Source organism: Caloenas nicobarica, chromosome 19, assembly GCF_036013445.1.
Source record: "Caloenas nicobarica isolate bCalNic1 chromosome 19, bCalNic1.hap1, whole genome shotgun sequence".
NCBI lineage: Eukaryota > Metazoa > Chordata > Aves > Columbiformes > Columbidae > Caloenas > Caloenas nicobarica.
The window spans coordinates 6,725,277-6,751,751 of record NC_088263.1 but is presented as its reverse complement, the minus strand read 5'-3'; the positions used below and the strand labels follow the sequence as shown (position 1 = coordinate 6,751,751).

Below are 26,475 nucleotides of genomic sequence, written 5' to 3'. Positions count from 1 at the left end.
TCACTTGTGAGTGGAAACTCCCAAGGCGGTGGGATAGCCTTTTTAGTTTTCAGGGATTTTAGTTTAGGGATTTTTTTTTTTTTTTTTTTTTTCCAGAAAAAGGGAAAAATCTCCAGGCCAGGTAACTGTGAGTTTGTTTCGGGGGCTGTGCCCCCGTGCAGGTCTGGGCTGGCATCTCCACCTGCAAACACGGCTCTGCTAATCCAAGTTCCAGCGTTATCGCTGCGGTTTTGATGTTTGATCAACTCCGCCACGCGAGGCCGCCATTTACCCAATTACAGCTGCGGGCGCCCACCCAACATGGCGGCCGCCGTCAGCGCCAGCCCCGCCTCTGCCCGCACCCAAGATGGCGGCGGCGGAAGCGGCGTTCGCGGAGCGGAAGCGGCGGCGAAGCGGCGGGGCCAGGCGGGCCATGAAGCTGCTGCGGGCGGCCCTGGCGCTGCTGCCGCTGCTGCCGCTCCTCAGGCCGGCGGGCGCCGTGGAGCCCATCAGCGTGGGGCTGGCGATCGCAGGCGCAGCCGCTTCGGCCCTTACCGGCATCATCTCCTACCCGCGGCTCTACTGCTACTTCAGGGAGTGCTGCCTTCAGCGGCAGGACCAGCGCGTCGCCGCCGGTGCGGGGCCTGGGCGGGCTGAGGGGATGTTTGGGGCTGAGGGGGTGTTGGGAGCTGAGGTGGGCTGAGGGTGTCCTGGTCACCTGTATTTGTGAATTCAAAGCACAGCGGTCTAGTTCCCTGTTTTTAATATGTAGAATTTTCCCTTATAGATGGTTTCTGTGTAGTCTCTTCTTTGGGAGTCCTTGTAGCCACACAGAATAGATTATGGATAAACTCCTTCAGCCCGCCCCAATGGTCAGGTTCTGTACAGCCGATGTGTGAGCAGACAAAGAGAAAAGCCGCCCATCGCCAACCCCCGCGGGATCACCCCGAGCCGTGGGCTGTGCTCGTGTGACGCTTGTCAGCATAGTGACACTGGGGAACCTTTGGAAATACCAACTCCTTTGCTTCCTTTTCTGCTTAAGTGAGGCTCTATTGTGTGGCTGAGTCTGCCTGATATGGCGTGAGAACTTTTATCTGTCTGTTGTTGCACAACAAAATCTGAATTTAGTTTGTCTCTGTGGGCCTTGATCCAGACTGCTTAAATATGACAAATATGAAAAATGCTGAGGTAAATGTAAACTACTTGTGTAGGTGTGCTAGAACCACTTATATGTCACGTTTTCAGAATACGAATTTTATCTGATTATACAGTGTAGATCAGCAGCTGTCTAACCAGCTATGTGGTTCAGATTTTAGCCCACTCATTTTATTTTACGCCTGTTGTGCAAAGAAATAACTAGAGTGGCAAAATAATGTGAATAAACCAGATAAATGTCACCCCTGGGTGCCAGGGGGGCTGAGGCGACACTGCAGGGGTGGCGGGAGGGCGGTTGGGGGTGCAGAGGACTCCCCGGGGCTGGGGTGCTGGACCCTCTGAGAAGGAAGCAGGAGTCAGTGGGACCCCGTGTCCTTGTTGACGGTGTGTTCTCTCCATCCAGTTCTGCAGGAGAATTTGGACAAGAAGCTGTTCGGGCAGCACCTGGTGGGCAAGGTGGTTGTGAAAGCCGTGAAGGGCTTCTTGAACAACACCAATGCCAAAAAGCCTCTCGCCCTTTCCTTGCACGGGTGGACTGGAACGGGCAAAAACTTTGTCAGTAAGATAATCGCCGAAAGCATTTATAAGAAAGGTCTGCAGAGTAAATATGTCCATCAGTTTGTGGCGACTTTACACTTTCCTCATGCTCACAGCATCAATCTCTACAAGGTAAGAGTGCTGTGGAGCCTGTGCAGCGCAGCTCTGCTGCAGTGGCTGCTGTACTGGTTTGTAAATGTTATGGCGCGATCAATAATAGAAACCTAGGCGTAGGTGTTACTTTGTGCAGTAAAATGTAGCCTGTGTCAGTTTTGGAATCTTCTGTACAGAATCGGTTAATTGCTCACATCTGCCAGGACTGGTTTTCCCATGAATGTACAGTTTTTTGCATATATCTTGAGCATCTCTTTAGGGAAAAATGGTACGGCTGGTTTTTGTTCTACAGTTTGCTTAGAGGTGTAACTGACCTAACAATACGCATGATTCAGCAGGATTCTGGAACGATTTGGAATTGTTCTGCTAGTTTGCTAAGTGTCGATGCAGTCCTGTAGGCCTGCGGATGTCATGTGGAGCAGTAGTTCAGATGCATGTTTTTGGGGTTGATTGGTTTGTTTGTTTTGTTCTAATGTTGTTAACAGCAGAGTCTGAATGAGTACCACTGTCTTTTATAGTCCTGACTTTCATTTGTATACGTTAAAAATGGAAACGGGCCTGATTTCTAAATGGAGGAAATATCCGTTTCCTCTTTTACAGCTTACTTTTCCCCTTCTTGCAACCGAACTGTTTTAAAATAAAATGGATGCTTTTCTGCTTTTGTTTTGAGATGGTTACACTTTAGAAACTTGCTGCCCAAGGCAGTAGGAGGAACTATCACCTCTTATCCACAACATAACCAATGCCACCATCCTGTGCTGCCTCTTCAGTTCAGGGACTGAATAAACAGTGGATATAAAAAAAGTGATGAATTACTGAAAATGGTCAGAACAGTTGCTTCTCGTTCATCTGCCAGCAGATCAACCTTTTTTTTCTGATTACTTCATTATTCGTCTTAAATGTAACAGTTAAGTGAGAGAAAAATACAATGCTCAAGTGAGAGAATATTTAAATACACTAAACCATTAGCGCTTCTGAACAATGTTCTGTTTTAAGAAGGGCTTGTAAATGCCTTCATTTAACTTTTGAATGATTAAAACCCAGGTATGAGAATTAAATTTTGTTTCTACTTCTGCCAGTGCCTACAGGTGCAATTTCTCACTGGTGCTGCTCAGGTAGCAAATTTAATATTGTTTGTAGCTTTGATACCTAAGGATGTTTAGACCAAAGTGCTGCCAAAAGTAATTGTGTTACTTGTTAGGGCTTTGCTCTGTGCTGCTGTTCCTTGGTGATACTTGTCCTTTGTCCTACTGTGCACTTGAATTTTTTTGCTATGTTTACAGGGATATCTTTCTCACAAGGAGATTTCCTGCTTGTCCTGTCGTGTGTCTTGTTATCTTAAATATTTTTTTTCAGAACCAGCATAAGGTTTTGTTTAATTTACAGCTTTTAACCATAATTTAGGCAAAAAGCCAAAGAAGTTAAAATGACACTATTGAAATGACTTTCAGGATAAACGTCAATAAGCAGAAGTGCTATTTTTCTGTCTTTTCAACACAAACTCTTTCAGCATCTTTTTATGCCACTCAGGACCAGTTGCAGTCATGGATTCGGGGAAATGTGAGCATCTGTCCCAGATCACTCTTCATATTTGATGAAATGGATAAAATGCACGCGGGACTCATTGACTCCATCAAGCCATTCCTGGACTATTATGAGTTTCTGGATGGGGTATCTTACCGACAAGCCATCTTCATATTCCTCAGGTAAGAAACAGCTTCTCAGGTTTGTTTTCTGTACACTGGAAGCCTTTTAAAACTACCTGCAGCTACAGGCTTTGTTTTCTCTTTTCTTAGCAATGCAGGAGCTGAAAAGATAACAGAGGTGGCACTAGATTTCTGGCGAAACGGGAGGAGAAGGGAAGATATACAGCTTACAGAGATGCAGAACGCATTGTCTGTGTCTGTCTTCAATAACAAAAATAGTGAGTAAAACTGTGATTACTTTCAAGGGGGTAAAAATTCCTCAAAAGGGGTGGGCTGCATTTAGCTGCATTTTTACAGCTATGGTTTCTACTTGATGTGGCCTCCAGTTTTCCGCTAGCAAGGAGCCACAATGCGGTTTTGGGGCCCACAGATGGCTCTTGAGATGAAACAAAGGTTGAGGAGCTCTATGTGCTCCTTGGCTGCCAGATTGTTTGGGGTCGGTTGGATTGCATGTGTTGGGGGATGTCTACGCTGTGCATTTATTGATGTACTAATGGGCTAACGGGAAAGCAAACAGAAATCCTGACAGCAAGGCTAGATGTTGCAGTAGCTGAAAAATCTTTAACCAATAAAGTGTTGTTTTATGGGGAAGCCGCTTCCTTGGTCCCCAACCCACTTAGCCTGTCTTGCTCTCTCTGTTAAAAGCCTTCAGGCAGTTACTTAGGAGCTATTTATGGGGAAGAAGCTGACATGCCAGCCCTGCTGTGAGCAGTCCAGAGGTTCCTCAGTTTCCTCACACAGGACTTGTGGTGAAAAGGGTTTTTAGTAGAATTACGGTCTAAAATCAGCATTGGAAGCAAACTTACTGCATTTTTTAAAAAGGTTAGATGCAATCTCCAAAAAAAGGAGCAAGACAAGCTGCTCTGGGAAAGCTGCTAAGAGATAGAAAACCTGTTCTTCTCTGAGTGAGAGAGGGAAAGGTGTGAGACTAGCGCCTGGGGAGCGAGGCTTGCATGCATTCAGTCAAGATTCAATCATTGAGCTCCAATGGACCACATTTATGCGTCTGGCCAAACCGTTGTGCACAGTACCATGAGAAGGGGCTTGTGTTTGCACTTACCAGTCTATTATAGGGCCCTAAAAACACAAGTGAATTCTTACTGGTGTGTAGCAGAGAGCTACAATAAGTCTTCCTCCCATCTAACCCATGGTGGTGTTTCACCGGAGGAGTTAAACCCCTTCTCTTGCCCTTTGTAGGTGGATTTTGGCACAGCACCTTGATCGATAGAAATCTCATTGACTACTTTGTCCCCTTCCTGCCCCTGGAATACAAACATGTGAAAATGTGTGTCAGGGTTGAGATTGAATCCCGTGGCTATGTTGTGGATGAAGACATTTTAACCAGGATAGCCGACGAGATGACCTACTTCCCCAGAGAGGAGAGAATTTATTCAGATAAAGGATGTAAAACTGTGGATGCAAAGCTGGATTATTACTATGACTTCTAACACTTTATGGCTGCAACCTGCAAAGAAGGAAATTTAACTTAATTACCGAGTGGAGCACCCAGGACATTTCATTTTTAAGCACTTTTTAAAGGAAGGACCATTACTTTTTAACTGGTGTGTAAATAAGTGGCAGTGCCTCTGCATTTTTATTCTGTCACTAGTTACGGCTCTCAAGTACTTCAGCCTTGTGTTGCCAAGGTAAGAAAGAACTGCGTGGTGAATGCGGGGGTCTGGGGCTCACAGTGCCAAAGATTCCTCTCGGATCGTGTGTTGATCATCAGAACCGTTTGGCAGACTGTTGGCACTTAGAAAAGGACTGAGACTGTGACCTAATTTTAATTGGGTTTTGGTTTGATGTGGATGATCTCTAGACAATAATGAGAGTTTTAATCAAGTTTCCTATGTCTGCGAAAGCCTTCATTCGGCTTGTGTGGGAATATTCCTATAACTGCATTAAAAGTAGGACAAGTGTATTTTTCCTTTGATTCCAGGAAATTTAAAAATTTAAAAAATCCGTGAATTGGCCTCCCGCATGCCCAACCAAGAATATGAAACTCTTCGGTGTGAATCGTGTTGAAAGGACAGACTTAATACTAGAAGAAAATGAGTTAAAATCCTTGACTATCACTTCAGTATAGTTGGTTCCTATTTTTGGCTATTTTTAATGTATAATATTCCCCACAGTGCGCTCTCGCAGGAGTGATCTCAGGAGAGAGAAAAGCGTTTTCTGACTGGTGAGTCAGCTTCATGGAAAGGATAGAACTTAATGGGAAACACAGGTTAAATTTTACACCAAGGAGATGGAAAAGAGGTTTGTCCTCTTCACCTACATGTAGAATTCAGGGGGCAGCTTGCAGGGTTTTCCCTGTTTCCTGTTCTTGCAACACTCTGTGCCTTTGAGGCAGGGATGAAGTCAGAGCCAAAGGCATTTGAAAAAAAAAAATATGTGAAATGTGTCAACTGAAGTTACTGTCGAAGAGTGTCAGACTTGTTTTGAAATGTGAGCACTGCAGAAGCTTCTTTTCACTCCAGTTTCTATTCAAAATAAACTTTTCTCATCAGAAATGTATTTCTTAGCTACCTTCTGGTGTTCTTTGCATCGAGTGATTTGATGTAACTTACTGCTTGTTGAGGAAGAGCATCCTACGGTTCTGGCTGAAGTGTTCAGCTGTGCTTGAATGGAAGGGAAATGAAGTTTAAAGCAGAAACTGCACTTCTAGACCACTGGTGCTAATTGCAGTTTTTGCAGAGGCAGACTTTCTAGATATATGTGTGCTGAACAGTATCATAGAGATGAACTTGTCTTCTAGAGTCTAGTTAAAACCCTGCCTCTCGTCTCCTCCCGCTGTGGCACCACTGACTGAACACCCTGCAGGCTCTGATTGAAGCCACCCACATTTTCAGTGGCAGCGTCTTGAAGTTTTCTCTGTGAGGGGGGAAAAAAAAAGGATCAGTAAGACTTCAGCGGTCCAGTTCCACTGTGGAGTTGTGTATAAACAAATTATCGGTCCTGGTATTTGTCAGCAAATGAGCGCTTTGAACTTGGGTGTTTGCATTTCTTTGACATCCTGATTATAAAAAATGACTGGCTAAAGGAAAAAAGCAGATGTGAAAATTATAAACTTATACTACTGTCTGGTGCCTTCTCTTCAAAAGAAGCAGTTCAACGAAGCAACATTGTGGCTTTTCCAGCATTAACTATGCTCTTAGTTCTGCTTTGTGTGCCACTGCAGCATGGATACTAGTATTTGACATACAGTGGTAGCAAGTATTTAATTATGTCACAGCCCTAGATGGCTTAGAGGGGATGGAAGCTTCCTCTGGAATGATGTAGGAATGATGTTCAAAGGTGGAGGCTGCCCTTGAAAAGGCTGCCCTCTCTTCTGCCCTTGAAAACAGACCTGGCTGGAGAAGTTCATTCCGTAACAAGGAGCATCTCCTGCATCTGGGTGAAAGAAATGTGTGTGCCCAAAGTCGCTGCTGGCTTTGCTCCTGATGTTATTCCACCCCATGAGACTGTGTGGTTTCAAAGCTGAGGTCCTCACTCATTCTTGCTGTAACTGGGTAATTTTGGCCAGTATTATTTTTAATAAGCCACTTGAAACTGAATCAGACAACTCAAAGGAAAATGTCAAACAAGGGGAAAGGTCTGATCCCCACAGAAACAGCCCACTGGCTGGGTGAGAGCAGCTGAGCAGTCACCGACACTGGGTTTTGTTTGTTCTTACCAAAGTCCAGTACAACCTCCTGCAGGAGCATTCCAAGATCTCGTGCTTATAAAATCAGAGGATGTGGTTAAAATACGGCGATGTATTAAGTGCCCCTTTTGACAGAAAAGGGGCAGCATGGCCCTGGAGATGGATCTGCCCGGCGCCCTGGGCTGAGCAGTACAGACGTGGTACAGAGTCCCGGTGAACAAGACACACTTCCCAACACGCTCGGTAATGCATTTCCTTGTGCATCCTTACAGCACAACACATGGATCACAACAGCATGAACAACCGACTGTTCAGTGAGGTGTGAGTTGCTGCCAGCAGCTGTACTTCACTGTAATGAGCCCCTTCTACACACTAGCTTTTTTTCGGCGCTGGGGAGGCTGCACATGCTCTGGCCCACGGAGATGTGGTGAAAGCCCATAGTCCTGTCGTGCCTTTGCTGGCTAGAGGAGAGGTGAAGAGCCATCTGGAATGACAGCTTTCCAGGCACAGTGCAGAGAGAGGATGAGTTAAACAAGGTATCTGAGGTTTATTTATCTTCCAGTGCCTGACAGTTTAGTAGGAGATACCTGTTAACAGGTATGAAGCAGAGCGGGCAGAGGCTTCAAGGTTTTTTTAATAGGTGTTTGTTTCTACTGAGCAGTATTTAATTGCTGAATATCTTACTGTGCAGAATGAAAAAAAAAGAATTCTTGGTTGAGATAAAGACAATTTAATAGGACAGCACAGGAGAACCATAATAATGCTAGAAGAATATACAAAATGCGTGATGCATAGTGCAGTTGCTCACCACCTGGTCATTGGTGCTTAGCCCATCCCTGAGCAGCAGTTCCCCCAGCCAGCTTCCCCCCAAAATATATCCTGGCATGATGTGAAAAGCCGAGAAGTCCCTTGACTACTTAACAACAACTAAAACATCATTGTATTATCAACATTATTCTCTTTCTAAATCCAAAACACAGCACCATAGCAGCTACTAGGAAGAAAATTAACTCTATCCCAGCCAAAACCAGGACAATGATGAAACCAAGAGAGAAAAGTGTTTTAAAATTGCACAAGTATTTTGTATTCAGAGTAACTGAAACTGGATGCAGTATTTACACCTATGAATAAATCAGTTAATAGGCAAAACACTACACATGAGAGGCAACAGTCCAATGTCCCAAGGTTAATGGCTAGCTTGCGTTTGGCTTTGGAGATTGCATCAGCACAAACAGTTTGCCAACATTTGACAAATTCCACCTGGGGTTGTAAAAGGCAATTGACATTTTTAGTCTAGAGCTTAACATAAACGGTAAACTCTGTTGTAATTTGAATTAACATAATAGAGTTGACATCTATAAGTTTTGCAGCACATCTTAAAGCAAGTTTAAGTACAAGTCATGGAGTAGAGCTGCAGCACAAACACAGCCCAGTCCCTCGTATCAGTTTAAAAAACACACTACAATCAACCAAGCGATAGGCACTTCTGTCCTGCACTACAGTACCTGAGGCACAAGTGATGGATGACAAAAGAGTTAAAGCTTGCAGCAGATTTTAAACCCCAGCCTTACCAAATGGGTAAAGGTTAAATCATCTTTCCCAGCTTCCTAACACCTCACTCACCCTTCCCCACAGACATTCTTTAAAAAAGCTACTATAAAACATACTTATCTAGTGAGGTATGGGATTGTCGATTGCTCCCATTTCCCATACTCCCTTTTCTGTGGCTCTCTAGGAAGAGCTTTGTATTGGTGTTGCTTACACTTTCAGTATAAAAATACTCTATTAAAAAATAACTTCTGCCATGAAAGTGTCTTCCAAGCAAGGTGAAAGCAGCATTACCCACTCCTAGGCTGTTAGGTGCACTGGGAGGGACTACGAGAGATCTTGCAGACTTCAGGCGCAGGAGCCCACATGCAGATTAGCCAGACAAGCTCTAACAGTCAAACCTCTCATGAGAGATTTTTCTGATGTAGAACAAGGGACTGGCTTAGGATGTTGTCACAGTCGGATCCCTTGGATGGGTCCCTCTGCTTAGGAAGACAAACACCTTGGAGTTAACCACACAAATTCACTTAACCCCCTTCGTTAGAAGAATATAAAGTTTCTTTTACAATTTCTTTTTCCCAAAGAAGCACAGGGACGAGCAGTTACTTCCCCCACACACCCTTTCTCTACTATTTAATAACAGATTTCTCTGACCTTCCATATTACTGTAGCAGATGTGACATGATGCCACAGCTCAGACATAATCATGTCCTTCTGTCCCTGAATAGCTGATGCTCTTCTGTAGAAGCCACAACAGCATCAATCTGCTGTGAAGGACAGGAAACTCTCCACCATATCATCTTCTTACTGTAACACATCGAGGTATTCACCCTCACAGACACCATCATAGCCCTGAACACACCACAAATCCCTCAATTTCACCAGCCCATGAACAAGACTGTGTACAAGGAAGGGAATATGACTGCCTTGAAGAACTCCTCTGTTCTCCTTTGCTCCAGTCTAGTTTTTGTGGAAAGAGGAATTAAATAATAATCCCAGCACATGGAAGAATAAAGCAGGAGAGGCTGTAACCAGTGCTCTATGTGTCATTCTGAAATTCTCTATAGGTTAAAAAAAAAATAATAAAGGGTTAAACATTTGGGTAGCAGCCAGTTCAGAGATGAACAATGGGGATTTAAGTTAAAAAAAAAGTTTTAAAACCCACACAGCTGACTCTGGTATTTTCACCGTACTCCCTGCAACAGTAAAAAAGCTTAAGTGCAAATACTCAGATTTCCAAAAGCTCTGAAAGTGCTTTGGAGACCTGCAGGGTAATCAACCCTTGGCTTTCGTATCTCTCATCGCAACGTCTTCGTGAATATCCAGCTTGGCCTGTACAGTCTTGCAGCCTTTATCAGAGTAGATTTTCTGGGCTTTTGGGAAAAACGTCATCTCATTGGCCACCGCCTGAACAACCTTCTCATCGATAGCGTAGCCACGAGCGATCATTTCAGCCCTGACGCACATCTTCACATGCTTGTGCTCCAGGGGCAGGAAGGGGACAAAGTAGTCGATGAGGTTCCTGTCGATGAGGCTGCTGTGCCACAGTCCGCCTGGAGGAGTTGGGGAAAGGAAAAAAGCAGGGCAGGGTCAAAAGATGAACCCTGTGGAATGAAGTAAAAGGAATTTTCCATTTTCCGGGGAAAGTAACTTACTGTTCTTGTTATTGAAGACGCCTACAGAGAGTATGGGCTCCAGGTCTTTCAGCTGAATCTCTTCCCTCTGCTTTCCACTTGTCCAGAAGTCAAGGGCTGCTTTATTAATTAAGTCGCCACCCGCATTGCTATTTGTAAAAGAAAAATGTACAGTGGTGAATACAGACACAACTGAATCAGAATTTCTTTTTTAGCCGTTACACATATTGCTAATCTTCTTGACATCAAACAAATCACCAAAACAGAAACCCGTAAACCAAAATTTAGGGAAGGTCTTCAGTTCTTCAAATAGCCATCAGTGCGTGTGGGGTTGGCCCTGGCAGCAGCCAAGCACCTACACAGCCACTTACTCCTTCCCGCCTCAGCGGGATGGAAAGAGAAAACAGGAAGAACAAAAGTGAAAAGACTTGTGGGTCAAGATAAAGACCATTTAATAGGCAATGAAAAGAGAAGGAGAAAACCCCAAGGAAGGCTGAGGAAATCACTCACCACCCCCACAGTCAGACCAATGCCCAGGCAGTCTCCGAAGAACCATCACCTTGGAAGCTGAAACCCCCGCTTCGTTCTCTACCCCGTTTTTTATTGCTGAGTGTGACATGGTATTGAACATTCCCCTGGCCAGTTTGGTTCAGCTGTCCCAGCTGTGCCCCCTCCCATCTTCTTGCCCACCCCAGCCTGCTCGCTGGGACCAGCATGGGAAAAAGAGGCGGCCTTGAGGCTTTGCAGGAAACAGCCAAAACACCGGTGTGTTATCAACACTGTTTTAGCCACAAATCCAAAACATAGTTAAGTCCGTCCCAGCCAGACCCAGAACATGGTGCACTGATCCCAGAGAACTTCCCCAAAACGTAAACTCTCATACAATCTGTGCTCTGGACCAGGCTTGTGAGCCTCATCACATCACACCTGCTCCACAACAGCCACGGGCCACACAATTCCTTACAGTGCTGCTCCCCTCTGTCTTTAGAGAGAGCATCTCCACTCCAGAGCAGTTCTTCAAATGAGATCCCACAGGAACATCATTAGCACCATAAAACCAGGTTAATTTCAGCATCTTAAAATGACTGAAATAGGCGCTACAGACCTGAGGAAGATGAAGATGGCTTTCCTGTACGACACCCCATCAACCTGCTCATAATAGTCCAAGAACGGCTTGATGGCATCAATGAGACCTGGGTGCATTTTGTCCATCTCATCAAAAATGAAGACAGAGTGGGGACAGACACTGACGTTGCCCCGAATCCAGCTCTGCAGTTGTTCCTGGAACAAGAGGTTGAAAAAACACTGAAAAACGAGGTCTCTTGGGGATGTGCTGTAAAATATTTGTATGTGGCAGCCTGTGGGGACACCCTTTTAAATGTCAGCATCACACACTCATTGGTTATACTTTTTCCTGAAGAAAGAACCATAAAATCTGTGACTGATCCCTTTAAAATGTGACACTGAATTTAAATGTGAATTCTTTTCCTGCTCACAGACGAGATTTCCTCATTCTTCCTGCTGGAATAAGGCACAAAAGCCAGACAAGATGGGAAGTCTTGCAGGAGAGAAAGCTGCTTTTTGTTTAAGAAAAAAAAAAAAATCAGCGTTTCCCCTTTCATACAGAAACCACATCTATCAGAACATCAGTTTTGTGTAACTTCAAACAGTAAAACATGAAGATCAGAATTCTGCAATGTCCACGAACGAAGTCACTTGAAAAATCTCTCATACCGGCTACATTTTCTCATTGCATAGCGCGTGATGGGTCGACTCGGCCAGCAGCCAAGCACAGCAACAAGATGGGTGAGAGAGGACAAAGAATAAAAGTGTGAAAATCAATGGATAAAGACAGTTTGACAGGTGATGTAAAGAGGAAAAAAAAAAACCAAGCAAAGGGAATCACCTACGCTGTTGACACATGCAGACCAATGCCCAGCCAGTGTTAGAGCAACGGCCACCTTGGAAGCCAAAACCCCCAGCTTTTTTTTTCTTCTACCCCAGTTTTTATTGCTGATCGTGACAGTATAGATAGCCCTCTGGCCAGTCTGAGTCAGCTGTCCTGGCTGTGTCCCCTCCCAATCTCTTGCCCATCCCTGCTCACTGTGTGGAGAAAAATAAGCATGTTTTGAGGCTATGCCAGTACTGTTCCGTAACAGCCAAAACACCAGTGCGTTATCAATACTGCTTCAGCCACAAATGCAAAACCACAGCACTGGAGGGGAAATCACGTCCACCCCAGCTGGTACAGGCAGTTTTAATGTCGGGATTCTTTCCTAACGGCAAGCGCCGCAGGGATCGGCAGATGGCATCAGTGAGAGCCCAGCGCTTGAGAAATCACTCTCGATTTCTTGGCGTTTCAGTGCCTTTCACTTTCTGAATGCATTTCCTCCTCCATCTCTCCTGAGCACCAACTTTGGAAATACCCAGCTGTACAGCGCCAGCGGTCAGGGGTCTGGGGGACACACACAGCCCTGTACCAGGGGGTTCGGGGACTGGGGGTGACCGAATTACCCCTCGTGTCCCTCCTCACCTTGTAAAGCTTGACTTGCTCATGGTGGGGGAAGTGCAGGGTGGCCAGGAAGAGATGGACGAACTTGCTGCGCAGGCCGGCGGGGTGGACGTGCTCGGCCAGGATCTGGCTGAGGAAGTTCTTGCCAGTGCCGGCCCAGCCGTGGAGCGAGAGCGTCAGCGGCTTCTTGGGGCTGGGGTTGTTGCTGAAGCCCATCACGGCCTTCAGCACCACGTCCTTGGCCAGGTGCTGCCCGAAGAGCTTGGCGTCCAGCTGCATCTTCAGCGCTGCGGGAGAGGGAGAGATCAGCATCGCGGGGCCACCAACGGGTGCCGGTCACTGGCTGCGCACCGGGAGGGCTTGGTATGGCCACCAATGGGTGTTGGTCACCAGCCATGCACTGGGCAGGGTCAACACGGCCACCCATGGGTGCTGGTCACTGGCCACGCACCGGACAAGCCCGGCATGGCCACTGTGGGGCACAGGTCTCAGCACAGCACGGCCCGGGCAGTGCCCGGTTACCGGCCGAGCCCCGGGCAGGGTTGAGGAGCCCAGCGCGCTCCCCCCGGCCCCGCCGTACCGGTGGCGTTGATGCGGTGCCCGGCGCCGGGGCAGCACTCCACGTAGATGCAGTAGAAGTTGGGGTAGGACAAGTAGCCGGTGAGGGCCGAGGCCACGCCGATGGCCAGGCCCACGCTGAGCGGCTCCAGCGCCGCCAGCCCCGGCAGCAGCAGCCAGAGCAGCCGCAGCGCCCGTGGCATGGCGGCCCCGCGCGCCAGCCGCTTCCGGCCGCCACCGGCCGCGCGCCGGCACACCCCTGGCCCGCCCCGCCCCGCCTGCAGCCGCCGCCGCCATCTTTGTGAAGGGCAAAGGCGGCGTTCGCTGATGACGTTGCCCGGCAGTGATGTAGCGGTGCGGGGATGACGTCATGGGCGCTGCGTATCACAGAATCACAGGATGTCAGGGACTGGAAGGGACCTCGAAAGCTCATCCAGTGCAACCCCCCCGCCGGAGCAGGAACACCCAGATGAGGTTACACAGGAAGGTGTCCAGGCGGGTTGGAATGTCTGCAGAGAAGCAGACTCCACAACCCCCCTGGGCAGCCTGGGCCAGGCTCTGCCACCCTCACCATGAAGAAGTTTCTTCTCATATTTAGGTGGAACCTCCTGTGTTCCAGTTTGCACCCACTGCCCCTTGTCCTATCACTGGTTGTCACCCAGAAGAGCCTGGCTCCATCCTCCTGACACTCGCCCTTTCCATATTGATCCCCATGAATGAGGTCGCCCCTCAGTCTCCTCTTCTCCAGCTCCAGAGCCCCAGCTGCTCAGCCTTTCATTAGTGGCCTCAGGCAGCGGCGTGGAGAGGGGCAGGGGGGTCAGGGCGTCCTCATCGCCTCGGGGCGAGCTGGGCGCCCTCAGTCCCCTCAGAGCGAGCTGGGCCTCGTCCCTGCGCCACCTCCCAGCACAACCCTGGCCCCATGCCCTGTCCCCATCTTACGTCATCGAATCATTTTGTTTGGAAGAGACCCTCAAGATCATTGAGTCCAACTCTTAACCTGTCTTCTGTCCCCGTCTCCTGTCCCCATCCCTCCCCTCCACCCCGCCAGCTGTTCTTGCAAGACCCCAGTGCAAATCGTAGAATAGTCTGGGTTGGAGGGACCCGCAAAGCTCATCCAGTCCAACCGCTGCCATGAGCAGGGACATCTTCACCCAGATCAGGTTGCTCAGAAGTCTGGGATGAAACGGGCACAACTAGAAAGGGAGCAGAAGGGTGCTGGGAGCGGAGCAGCAGCTCCCGCCTGTCAGCACCAATGGTGAAAGGCGCCAGGACAAGCCACAGCAACGCAAGGAGAATCCCTCGCTGCTCCTTCAGACTGTGTAGGGCAACCTGGTACAGGAATGGCACATACCTGGGGTCATATCAGTACCAGTGACACGTGGCTCTTTCTGCCACCCATCACAGACAGGAGCCAGCGGACTTCAGCTGGGCTTATTTCACAGTTATGCCGCTCTCTATCCCGTGCCATAAGCAGGAGCCTTCTCTCCATCCTTCCCCACTGGTGGCTGGGGTGGCCACGGCAGCGCACCAAGGGACGTGGTGGTCCCTCAGACCCAGCAAACCTCAGAGGAGCTGCCCACAGCCTGAGGGAGAAATGACGTGGGGACACAGGGTGGAGGTTAGGAGGGGTTTTCCGTGTCTTTTTCATTTACCCATCAGCAGCACTGGCATGTTGGCGTTGCCCCAGGGTGGGGTAACCACATCGGCGGGTGGGTTGGTGAACTGGGACACTGGTGTGGAAAACTGAGTGTCCTCCTTCGTGCTTGGGTTTCCACACCTGTAAAGCAGGAACAGTGGTGCTGGTCTCCTGTGTGATTTCTCTGAGACACACGGGTGACAGCCAGTATAAAACAGACTGATGCTGTTACTGAGAATGTTATTTATTAATAGATTTTATTAATTAGGGTAATGCTAGGACTTAAAGTGCAAACACTCTTGCCACAAAAATGGGACATTTTCCTCTTTGTAATACTTCATTTGAGAATGTTTCTCTGGCAAGGAGAGCAAACCTCATCACCCACATATGTCCCTCTTTCGCTTACTTGATACCACAATTATTGCAGTGTCCTGTGTGTTTATTCAAGGGCTCTACAGAAGGTGTCTCCAAACACCCAAATCGCTTCAAGGAAGGTTTCCGTGTTGCCTGGACTCTGTCAGAGCTCCCTTGGAGACAACTCAAATGATAGTTTTACAAAGGTGGTTTAATACTGCTGGAAAAAAATGCTGGATGTTATCCAGATAACTGTTTCCTTGATGCAGCAGTCCTGTGCATTTGTCTGTGCTGAACACTAGATGGGGTGTCGGACAAAGGTTTTGGTCCAGGATTTACAGGGTAGAACAACTTGTGCAGAAACGAGTCATGCCTGAAACTGGAGAGGAGTGAGTACACATGTGCAGAGCTGACTGCTTGTGTTACGAAATGTGATTTCTTGGGATACCACGCAACCCGGCCCTCACGGCTGCCGAGGGCTCATGGGGAGCAAGAGCCTCACAGGCGATGTCAGCGGGGAACTGAGAACAGCCAAAGTCATCCTGGAAAGGAAGATAGAGTGTGTGAATACAGAGGTGAAGCTGTTTCGCTGGGACCTGCAGGTTCTCTTCTCTGTACATCTGAATTAAAGGTGCAAGCAGATGCGTTGCTCACCTCGCAGGCTTCAGCAGATGTTTCACCGTTCCTCTCTAGAAATGGAGCGTGGTCCCATGAGCTCTGAAATGGATTGTCACCCCTGAGTCTCTCTGGGATAAAGCATAGTTCCAACTTGTGTCTTGCAAAAGGTGAATTGGCTTTACTGTTTGTGGTCCACCCTCTCAAACCTGGGTGGTGTGGAGCCCTTTCTGACTGATGTGTGAAGGGAGCAACGAGATGTCCCTAGTAAATATTTCATTGTGGTCTTGTGTCCTTTCAGAAGGTCTCACCAGCCTCAGAGGGACCGCATCTCCCGTAACACAGATAGGAAATGCAAAGTAATATGCTAGAAACAACAGAGAGAAGGAGAATTACCTCATCTACGCAAAAAGAAGGGGTAGCACAAGACACATCTATAGATCTTCTCCTTTCCATGTGGGAGGGAGGTGGCATATATTTCCTATACAACAATAGGATGTATGCTGCATAACAGGTACCAGATGGGTGTTTAAATAACCTTCAGCTGCAGCATGTCATGCTGTTATCTCATTATCCCTTACAAGTTAAATGGGTTCAAGCTGGGCCCGGACACAGATGAGATGTCTAATAGTGGTGGTGTGGCTGACATTGATGGCAATTTCCTCGAACAGCCATCTGGAAGCTCCAAGTGGAGCACAGACTCCGCAACACACAGTCCATGGCACAACGTCTTGTTGCGTATTGTGTTGTGCTGATGAGCACGTTGTTCTTCTGGTCTTGACACCCTCCCGTGCCATGGGTCCAGAATTAGCATCTTGTCCTGTATTCACACTGGTGCCCCTGCCCAGCACAGGGATGGTGCTTGGCCAGCAGCAGGTCATCTTGGATCAGCTGCCACAATACTGAAAATGCGTAGCAGAGAAGAACTTTCAAAAATCTTTCGGTGGGTGGTAGTTGGTTTAGGGTGTCCATGATTTGCAGTGTTGCTCAGCGGTGGGAGTGTGTGGCGGGAAGGTGAGGGTGTGGGAGAGGTAAGGACGTGGGGGGATTATAGGAAGAGGGAAGGTTTTGGGGAGTGGTGGCATGTGCTGGAGGATATGGGGTGTTTGCAGTAAATCAGAGTGCTAAAGCTATCGTGGCAGGGGAGGTAGTGGAGATGGGATGGGTGTGTTGCACAGGGATGCAGAGGTAAAGCGCTTAAGGCCAAGGGTGAGGAGAGAAGAAAGTCCCGGTTGAGAGCTTTGCCTGGCCTTACTCTGCTTTCGGTGTGTTAAAAGATTCTGTCACCCACCCGCACTTTGATTTGTACGTTGTTGGTTTAAAGTCAGCGTTCTCGGGACTTCGGGCTCGCAGCTCCATGGCAGAGAGCCTGGAGAATTTGGGATACGGCTGGTTAGCGCGACTTTCTGATCACGAGGCCACATACCTCGCTGGAGAGCCAAGAAACAGCGTGTTTCCAGCCAGGGGACAGAGTGCTCAGAGCCCATGTTGCAGCCCTGCCCTGAGTTCACGGAGTGCTAGAGGTTTCCAGGTAAGAATTGTAGGATCAATGAGTCAATGCTTTTCCCAGAAAAAGTCTGTATTTTTGTTGGAGAATGTATAAGGTCCTCAATATTTCCAAGTGCTTTATGAAGGAGGTTTGGTGACATGGCTGCTGTTGTACATGATGTGCTGTGCTGGCAAGAGGTTCTCAATGGAGGTTTCTAATTGGAGAAGTAGGAGACTCATTTTTCCCTACATTCAGTTTAATTTCTACCTAAACACACATCCTCTCTCCCTGCCCTCTGACTCTGGATAGATGTTCTCTAATGCTCAGAGTTTTTCTGAGGGAAGTTTGGTTTATTTTTACCTTTTTTTTTTTCTTTCTTTTTTTTTTTTTTCTCCTGTATGTGTGGTTTGGGTTTGTTTTCTTTCCCTCCTTCAATTTCAGCATCATCCTCCAAGTGCTTCTTATCCTAAACATAGAGATGAGGCAGTGACAGGAAAGGGCTGCCACGCTGACGTACTTTGGGATCTTTTCAGGGTGGGATTGTGGTGGGCTTTATCCAAATACAGAGCCTGGCTAAGCTCTGAGGGCTATGCTAACGCTGTGGGAAGGCTCTGACTCACTGGAATGTGTTCATTGACCTTTCTATAATGTGACAGTAGCAATAACACAAGACACCAAAATCTACATTATTGTTGAGCAAACACTGTCTAATCCTAGCAACACCCAGGGAGTCAAGAGACTGTCATCCTTCTCTTGCAGGTAGGAAAATTGAGGTTTGCAGATGATGAAAGTTCTTCTTAACATGGTATTTCATAGCAAAGGGTTTAGCATTCTGTTCTGTCTCCGAAACCTTTAGTCAAGAGCTTGAGTCATGCTTTGCCTTGGGCAGGGTTAAAAATCCTTGTGTGGGGTATAAAATCACAGGGTCCCTTGGGTCAGTGTGTGCCGCTGTGCTGGGTGAAAAGGGACAGTCCAACAAAGAACAACATGGAGGAGCTTGGGATTTGAGTGAAGTGAAGCATCATACACATGTCCAAATAAATCTATGTGAAATAATTCCTTTGATCATGTCTGTACCCTTTCAAAATTCTGATGTACTGGTTTGGTTTTTTTGATCTGATGCTGTCTCTAAAAAATGCAATAGAGAGGTTCTCCCCTAAAACAGGAGAAAAGGATTTCCCTTCTGGATGCCCAGCCATAAATCGCTTTTGCCTGAGCCCTTCTTGCAGTCGGAGACCAGGGTCTCACTGTGCTGTACAAGCAGAACAAATACGTGTTTGGATGCAGTAGTGGTCCGGACCAGAGCTTTGCCTGGTCTGCACTGCTACGGCAGCCACCCAGAGCAACCTACAGCAGCTGAGCATCAAACAAGGTTTATCAGGGCTGCTGATACCCTTTGGCCACGATGAATGCTGACGGTCTCTGCAGAGGGAGACAAATGTGATTTTTAATCTGATATCAAGTGGTTTTCAGTAGATGGAGCTATGCAGGTCAGGTTACCTGGTAGGGATGGAAGTGAAAGCGGGGGAGAGGAGGTGTTTAAAGCCATGCTTGATCTATAGCACCGGTGTGGGTGAGGGAAGTGGCCGTCTCACATTTCTTTCCTCCCATGGGAACTTCCTTGAAAGGTAATATTTTACAGATAAAAGTGCAAGGTGACAAGCTGGCAGGACATTTCTTTGCTCTTTATATGGTGAGACCTGGTGTTTGATCTTTTGGTCATACCCACTCCATCAAGCAGTGGCGGATGGAGAAGGCCTTTCTCAGAACAACAAGGAGTTATTTAAGTGCCCGGCAGCCAAACGGGCTCTGCTCTTCCACAGACTTTGTGCTCCAGAGGGAGAAGGGACGGAGGGAGGCAGCCCTGTGGCTTTGGGAAAAAGGAGAGGTTCCTGTTCATATGAGCAGGAGATGTCAGGACTACCATAGTGACAGGCCTTGAGGAGAGCAGAGGTTTTTAATCCGTAGCTGGGCGATCTTAACAGGTATCCATTTCTAAAATGGACTTTCATGGCATGGACACGCTCCAGGCTCATGGAGGATTTGGTGCCAAGTTAAGGCATAGCTTGGAGGAAATTTCTGTTAGGAGTTTAAATACCAAAGCTGCAAGGACACTGGGGCTCAGGTGGATGGTTTATGTGCTGGTCTGGGTGTCCCCTGTTGCAGGGTGAGAGGATGCAGCAGCTCGGGGTCTGATGGTACCACCCCAAGCCAGGTGCACGTAAGCAGCAGCCACCTCTGGACCATGCAAATCCACCTGGGCTGGCAGGCTGAGAGAGGCCCCCTCGGGGCAGGAACTGGGGAAAAATAAGCAGGGTGTGGGACGGGTGTTTTACAAGCCTCCCCTTTTCACCCCTCCTGCTGCAGAGCTGGCTCTGCTCCTGCCTAATTGCCTCTGGGTTCTGATTTCAGGTCCTGTGTTGTGCAAGACGGAGATGAATAATGCATGAATTGGTGGCGATAGACCCAGTGGCCGGGCTATCGGGTTGCACTCGCATGCTGGCAGTTAGGCTCTGTTTTGACTTGTAAACTAAACACTCCTGGTGCAGACATCCTCTGTGGTTTAGTGATTAGATCTGGGGACTGCATTGTTCGGGGGTCAGGCCAAGGTGCTGTCATCCAGCTCTGAGCAACATGGGGTAAGTCACATTATCTGTGCTGTAGGCTCCTCATTGGGAAGAAGGGGAATGGGGATGCTATGAGAGTTCAATTTCACCCACCTCAATCCTGCCTTTTGTTTTTTTCCCTTATTTTCAAAATTGAGCTCAGAATCCACAAATGGAGACTGTTCCTGTTTGACGGGTCTCCAGTCTGGGGCTGGGATCCGATTTCTGGATTTGTTCTCTGGGCTGGCTTGGAAGCAGCTGGAGTAGCTCTCGCGTGAGCCCCTGTGCTGTGTGCAGCAATACCTCTCATGGAGAGAACAAGAACTAATGGGCAAACTCTAGCCCATATTCTACCTTAAAACTTGAATTCTGTTGCAAATAATAATTTAGGGATAAAACCCTGTGTGAAAGGGATGAAACCTGAACTTGGTGAAACGCTCTACCTGGCAGGGGAGGATTGCTCCAGCAAGAGGATTATAGGGCATGAGCAATGCTGTGCCCTCACTCCTGTCATGGGCTCTGATGTGGCCAGTGGCTTGTATTTCATCCAAAGTACATAAGGTGGTTATTAAGCAGACATTCCCATCCAACGCTTTGGGACCCTTAGGTGAAAGAGGATTTAAAAGTGCTCAATAGGTTTTGGGCTGGACTAGAATCAGAAGCTGTGTTTGGCTTGGGGTTTGCAAAACTAAACACCCTGCTCTTTCACCCGTCTCCTGTGGTAGAGCCATAAATACAGGTCACTAAAATTAGTCTTGCAAAGCAGCTATTCTGACTGATGCCTCTGTTATCCCTGCTTCTCCGGCTCCAACTCGTGCTTGAGTAAAGACCTCTGCCTGATTTTAATCAGCTTTAGCAGTTGGTGTTGAGGAGCAAGGAGGAGAAAGCAACTAGTTGCTGCTGCAATTGTTCCTCCCTTTGTTTGGGCAGGCCAGGTCTGGCTGCACTTGGAGGGCTGTGGAGGTTAAGGATCTGGGTTCGGTACTTACCAGCTGGTTGCAAAGCAAGAGAAGAGCGCCAAGCAGTTACCCAGTGAAGGCTGCGGGACAGCAATGCTTCTGTAGGCTCCTGGTTTGTGGGAGAGTTTCAGAGGGGATCTGTAACCAGAGAACAGGCAACAGCATCCAGCAAACCTCGGCAACAGTGGTGAGGTCTCCTGAGCATGGAGGGATGTGGTGATTTCTCTGGAGACCACAGTGACGAGGCTTCCTGGAAACTGCACCAGGTCTGTCCATCTCTGTGGTTTGGACATCAGGCTGCCGATGTGGGACAGCCAACGCATCTCTCCTGTTTGGTGACTTGCTGTCAGGAGCTTTCCAGTCCATCTCTGACCTCTGTGTTGTTTCTTCTGCTCCTGGTGCTGGGGACAACTGTGAAGAAATCACCCAGAGTAGCATCTCTTAGACTAGGACTCCAATGCAGAGTGATCCCTGAGATGACAAGCTATTGTGCAGCTGTCACTAGGTCTCAGTGTTCAGAAATGTGTCCCTCTGTTTATGCAGGACCAGATGAGAGGTATTTAATTATTTCATTTCTGCAAAGTCCAGCTGAATTGCTCTATGGGGACCTGTTAATTTATGCCTCATATCTTACTCTGAACAACCTGGGAAGTATCATTGCCATACATTAGATATAGAGACACATTAATTGATGTTAAACAAGGATGGGGAGTTGAGAAGGGATCTGATAATGTGAGGTTCTTTTTCCAGAATAGATGTTATCTAACAGGAAGAAAAACGTATTTTGCTAAAATAAAAGATTGCACAGAAGACTTCAGTTTCCAGCTATTGTTTAAATGTGTGTTTGAGAGCTGGAAACTGCATGGCCAACACCGAGTTGGAATGAGTTGAAAACAGGAGAATGGATGTGCTCTACAAAGAACAATGTTAAGTCCATGTGAATAACACACAGAGAGGGGATACCAGACCGTGCTGGAGGATACAGAAAAGCCCCAGAGGAACAGAGATGAGAAGCCAGATCTGTTGCTGGATAGCTGCGGAGTAAGTGTCCCAGGGCTGTCTTCTGTAAGAACATAACTGGAATTCCTTCAGTTTGGGAGTAGCCTCTCCAGAGTACCAAATAACTTGGTGTGGAGTAATCCTAGACCCCTCAGCAAGGACTCATGGTGTTTAAAAGAAAAGCGAGCTATTAGGAGGCTGAAGTTGGAGTCCAAGGGGTGAGATGAGTTGGCAGCTGTGCTGGTCATCTGCTGGTTTCAGCATTGCAGGGAAATATGAAAGTATGACTGGGATAATCAAAAGCATGGAGGAATCTCCTTTGAAGAGAGATGAAAGTGAACGTGATTGTGGTGAAGCTGAGTAAGAGGTGATTTCACAGCAGTGTATTGAAGGAGTATGCTAGGCAAAGCTGAGCAAGAGATGCTGTTCTTCTTAACCCCACTGCATGTCTCTCCATGACATGAACAAGAGAGGAAGGAGATCCCATAAAAGGATCATTATTATCTTAATCCAAGTTACATTTCATTATGGAACTCATTGTCCCAGGAAGTAATTCAATTTTAGCAGTTTGGACAGCGACTTGATGCATGTAATTATCAAGCATTACCATCATGTATGACAACAAATTTGCAAGAAAAAGAATTAAACCTTGTGATTCAGAGCTTAAGTTAATCTCTGACTTCTGAAAACTGGATGAACCGGGGTTTATGGGGCCAGAGAGCCTCAGCCCATTGCTCACTACCACAGGGGCTTGTCCCACCTTGAAACCAGGGTGAGCTTCAGGGCTGGTACAACCCAGCGAGCTCCCAGCTCCTCGTGCCACAGCTCGAGCCCTGCGAATGTGGCCGCAGTATCGCGTAGCCTCCTGTCCCTACACCCATCCCACGGCTGCCTTCCCACCTGGGTCGAGCTTCTGTCCTGCTAGTGGGGCAGCACTTCGTGTTCTGTTTGGGCTGAGTTGGTGGCACTGTCAACAGAAACGTGCTGTGCTAGGGAGGTGCATTCTGCTGATTTGTAAATATTTGTAATGAGCGTATATCTCCTCGTGGTGGGCTGTGTAGAGCAGTCAGGGTTGGATAAACATGGGATGGAGCAGATTTCTGCACACATATCGTGAATGTGAGGACATAGCCTGCAAATCAGGAGAGTAATCAAAGCATGAGACCCGGGCAGGTTCCTGGAGTCCTGCTGATGGATCATTCAGGAGGGGAAGAAATCTTAGGACAGTTACTCCAAGCATCACTGTATGTGGAGGGGCTTCTCTACTTCCTTGCATCATTCAGGCCAAATTCTGGTCTTGATGAAGTCTGGGAATCAGTTTGGGAGACTGTATGGTCCTACATCCCCTTCCCTTTTCTCACTGTGGGCTTGGGAAATATGCACTGACTGTTTTTAACTTTCAAGTGCAGTAGATGTTGCATTGCACAGGGTATGTAATCCCTGCTCTGATGTCCAGGCAGGGGCCTGTGAGCTTCATTCCCTTCTCCTTATCTCCTGCTCTGCTGCCTTAGGACGTGATCCCAGCCTGGGCCACACTCTGTGAGGGCTCCCACCGCTGTGAGCAAGAGGGCAGCTGAGACAACAGCGCAATAAAAAGCTTCCAGGCAATGGGGGCTGTCAATAATACAGCTAAATTACTTCCTGCTTTCCAGGCTGATTATGAGAAGGACGTTTTTAGCATTGCATGGGGTGGTGTTTATTAAAAACATCAGAGTTGAGGCCTGGATCGCCTTTCTCCTGGCTGCTGAGATGCTGAAGCAAGCCCAAAAGGTGCATCGCGCATTACACAGTCCAGGGAAAAGAAAAGGAAAGTTTTAACATACATCTGAATAGAATAGCTAAGGGCTGACAAGTGACCCAACTCCAAAAACCTCAAACTGCTGAGAAGCTCTGACTTCTGCCTGAGTCAGGTCTCGTGAGAAGGGGACCCTGGTCTGCTCCTCTAGGACACCCAGGACCCTCCCACTGCAGAGGACCTTGCTCGGAGAGGTGAGAGCATTTAGGAGATCAGCATGTGTGATAAAGAGATTTAGAAAACATGACCTATAAGGGAGGGTGGGAGGAATTGCTACTGTTTAGTCTAGGGGTGATGGGGGGTGTGCAGAGAACTTGGGGTCTTAGCAATAAGCTCTGTGTTTTGGAAGGCTTTGTGGTGCGTGAAGCTCTATGGCAAGGTCGTGAAGGAAGGTTCTCCTTACAGTCGGTCTCACCAGGATGCTGTAGCCACTCTCAGCTGGGATTAGGGACAGGCAATGAAGGAATGGCCTTTCCATTACATCTTGTCCTACGTTTCCATGTCTCTGTGACAACTTCAAAATGCCTTTCTGTTGAAAACAGGACTTAAAAGGCTTTAAAATGGGTGATATCTGAAGCATGCTGTTCTTCCTGGGTTTCAGGGCAGGGTTAACAGCTAAGAGGTACCCATCTGCCAAAAGAGGTCCCTGTTCTGAAGCTGGGCACCCTGTTGCACTTCCGAGGGTGAGCAGAGCCCTGTGGATCCGCCCAGCAGGAGATGTGCCCTTGGTCAGGCACTGAAGATGAGAAAAGCCTTCTTGGCTTGTTTTCTACTTTTCTCCTTGAAGCTGCTCATCTGCTGTTGGACGCCAGGTCTCCATAAGGCTGAAATCTGGGACCACATCTGCTTTCTTTACCAGCCCTGTGAGTGAGCCAGTGCTTTTAAGGCTGTAAAACGTGTCCTGATTCCCATTTCTCCATGAAAAAGCATGTGGAGGCAGGACCACGCGGTACCCTTTACCTTTGCTCTTGCTCAAGAGCATCTGTCACGGAGGCACTCCAAAATAAGTTTAGGCGGACAACAAGGTCCAAAACAAACTTTATTCTGGCTGGAAAAATACTGCCGATAAACCAATTAGAAACGGGGTTTATGCAACTAGTTAGCACTCCGATAGCATAAGATACAGATTCGGATATTAGGTTAGGAGATTATTTGGGGTGCAGCGAAATAAGAATAATGAGGATCCACAGCGTGCATATACGCACTCACAAGCGAACAAACCAGAGCCTTCTCTGCCACTTTTTGCCCGTAAGAGATAAACACTAGCCTACTGCGGTCAGGACTTTACACTTGTCTGTCCCAGATGAGGAATTTACGCTTGCCTACCAGGCAAGGAAGTTACACTCATCTGTCCCAGGCAAGGAAGTTACACTCGCCTACCAGGCGAGGACTTATTAAAGCACATATTCAGTAATTTATCACTCACTCACACGTGGAGGTGAGGCGTTCCCAATCCCAGGAGGCTACCTTAGACAGCTTCTCCGTCTGAGGGGAGGGACTCCGGCAGCACGGCAGACCCGCAGCTCCGAGACCACACAAAGGGGGTCTCTGGCGGGAACCCCATTTATAGTCTGCTCAGATCTGGCTGTGGGCATTCGAGAAGCCTCTCGCCTTCTCTGGGCTGTGGGCACGCTTGGCTCCTCCTCTGCTGACGACCCTGTCCACTGACTCCGGGTCTCCACAAAGAGCTGTTTGCTGCCCCATTGAAGGCCCCGGTTCTGAGAGGGAGGGATGGGCAGCTACCAGTGCCACTGCCACACCAGTTCTCAGGGCGTGGCGGGGGGGAAAGTGCAACTGCCACAGCATCCTACCAGGAAATCTGTATTTACTTTGTAGTTTTGCAAATGCTTGAAGCCTAGGAAATATTTTCCAGTTCCGAAATTTTTGGCAGCAGGATTTGTTTCTTTTCTCTCCCAGCCTGGCGGGGAAACTCCCTCTTTTTGGGCAATAGCATAAGTGTTTTTTGCCTGTTGTTTACAGCTGATGGGATCTGGTTCTTGGGAAAAGAAACACATCACGAGTTGCTGCGGTGTGGCAAAGTGAGAGAGACGCTGGCTCCCCGCACACCCCAAGACCTGACCCCTGTGTCCAACCTTTGCCCATGGCATTAATGGCAGGTGCAGTTCTGCCTAAATCCAGCTTTTACACCCACTGGATCAGAAGGAGAAAGCAAGGGAGAGGAGAAAAAACTTCCCTCGGCCCCTCTCGCAGCTGGGTTGCATCCCTGAAGGCACAGAGAGAGCAGCGTGGCCAAGGAATTCTTTCCTCTAAGAGAAAGCCCAGGCGTGAATCCATGTGAGGCTCAGAATAAGAGAAAATAATCTGCCTTCCACATGCTCACAGCCTGATGACCTCTCTTCCAGCATCTCCTCGCTGTCACAGCAGCAGGAGACACAGTGACCCCCCTGCGGCCAGGATGGGTGAGACACTTTGGGGCAGGAGAGCTGGGCAGCAGCCTGGGAGCAGGCAGGAGGGGACGGTGGATGGAGCTGGAAGGAGAAGACAGGAGGACGTGCCACTGCCTCGCTCTTGGCTGTGGGCCTGGTCCCTGTCCTGGGCTGGCTGAGGAACAGCAGCTTCTTCTGCTCCTCCTTGCCTGACACCCGGAGCCGCTGCACCTCTCCCCTTCCCCG

General features: G+C 48.1%; 2 protein-coding genes across 3 annotated transcripts in view; one reads left to right on the top strand and one right to left on the bottom strand.

The window, feature by feature from the left end:
• Positions 1-374: 374 nt before the first annotated feature.
• Positions 375-26,475, top strand: part of LOC135996387 (torsin-1A-like) — a 37,769-nt gene continuing 11,668 nt past the window's right edge. Inside the window, exons 1-5 of one of the 2 annotated variants that reach the window (XM_065648294.1) lie at positions 376-614; positions 1,538-1,803; positions 3,316-3,491; positions 3,582-3,709; positions 4,689-6,008. In XM_065648294.1, the coding sequence (XP_065504366.1) occupies positions 413-614; positions 1,538-1,803; positions 3,316-3,491; positions 3,582-3,709; positions 4,689-4,939 (1,023 nt within the window). In that variant the 5' untranslated portion in view covers positions 376-412 and the 3' untranslated portion in view covers positions 4,940-6,008. Of the gene's footprint in view, positions 615-1,537; positions 1,804-3,315; positions 3,492-3,581; positions 3,710-4,688; positions 6,009-26,475 lie in introns of those variants that run through there. The other variant, XM_065648293.1, reaches the window with a different exon arrangement.
• On the bottom strand, positions 7,845-13,616 carry LOC135996440 (torsin-1B-like). The gene is made up of 5 exons (XM_065648432.1): positions 13,412-13,616; positions 12,853-13,118; positions 11,425-11,600; positions 10,341-10,468; positions 7,845-10,238 (listed from the first exon to the last, which is right to left on the bottom strand). The coding sequence occupies exons 1-5, from the start codon at positions 13,590-13,592 to the stop codon at positions 9,961-9,963; spliced, it is 1,029 nt and encodes a 342-aa protein (XP_065504504.1). The 5' UTR covers positions 13,593-13,616; the 3' UTR covers positions 7,845-9,960.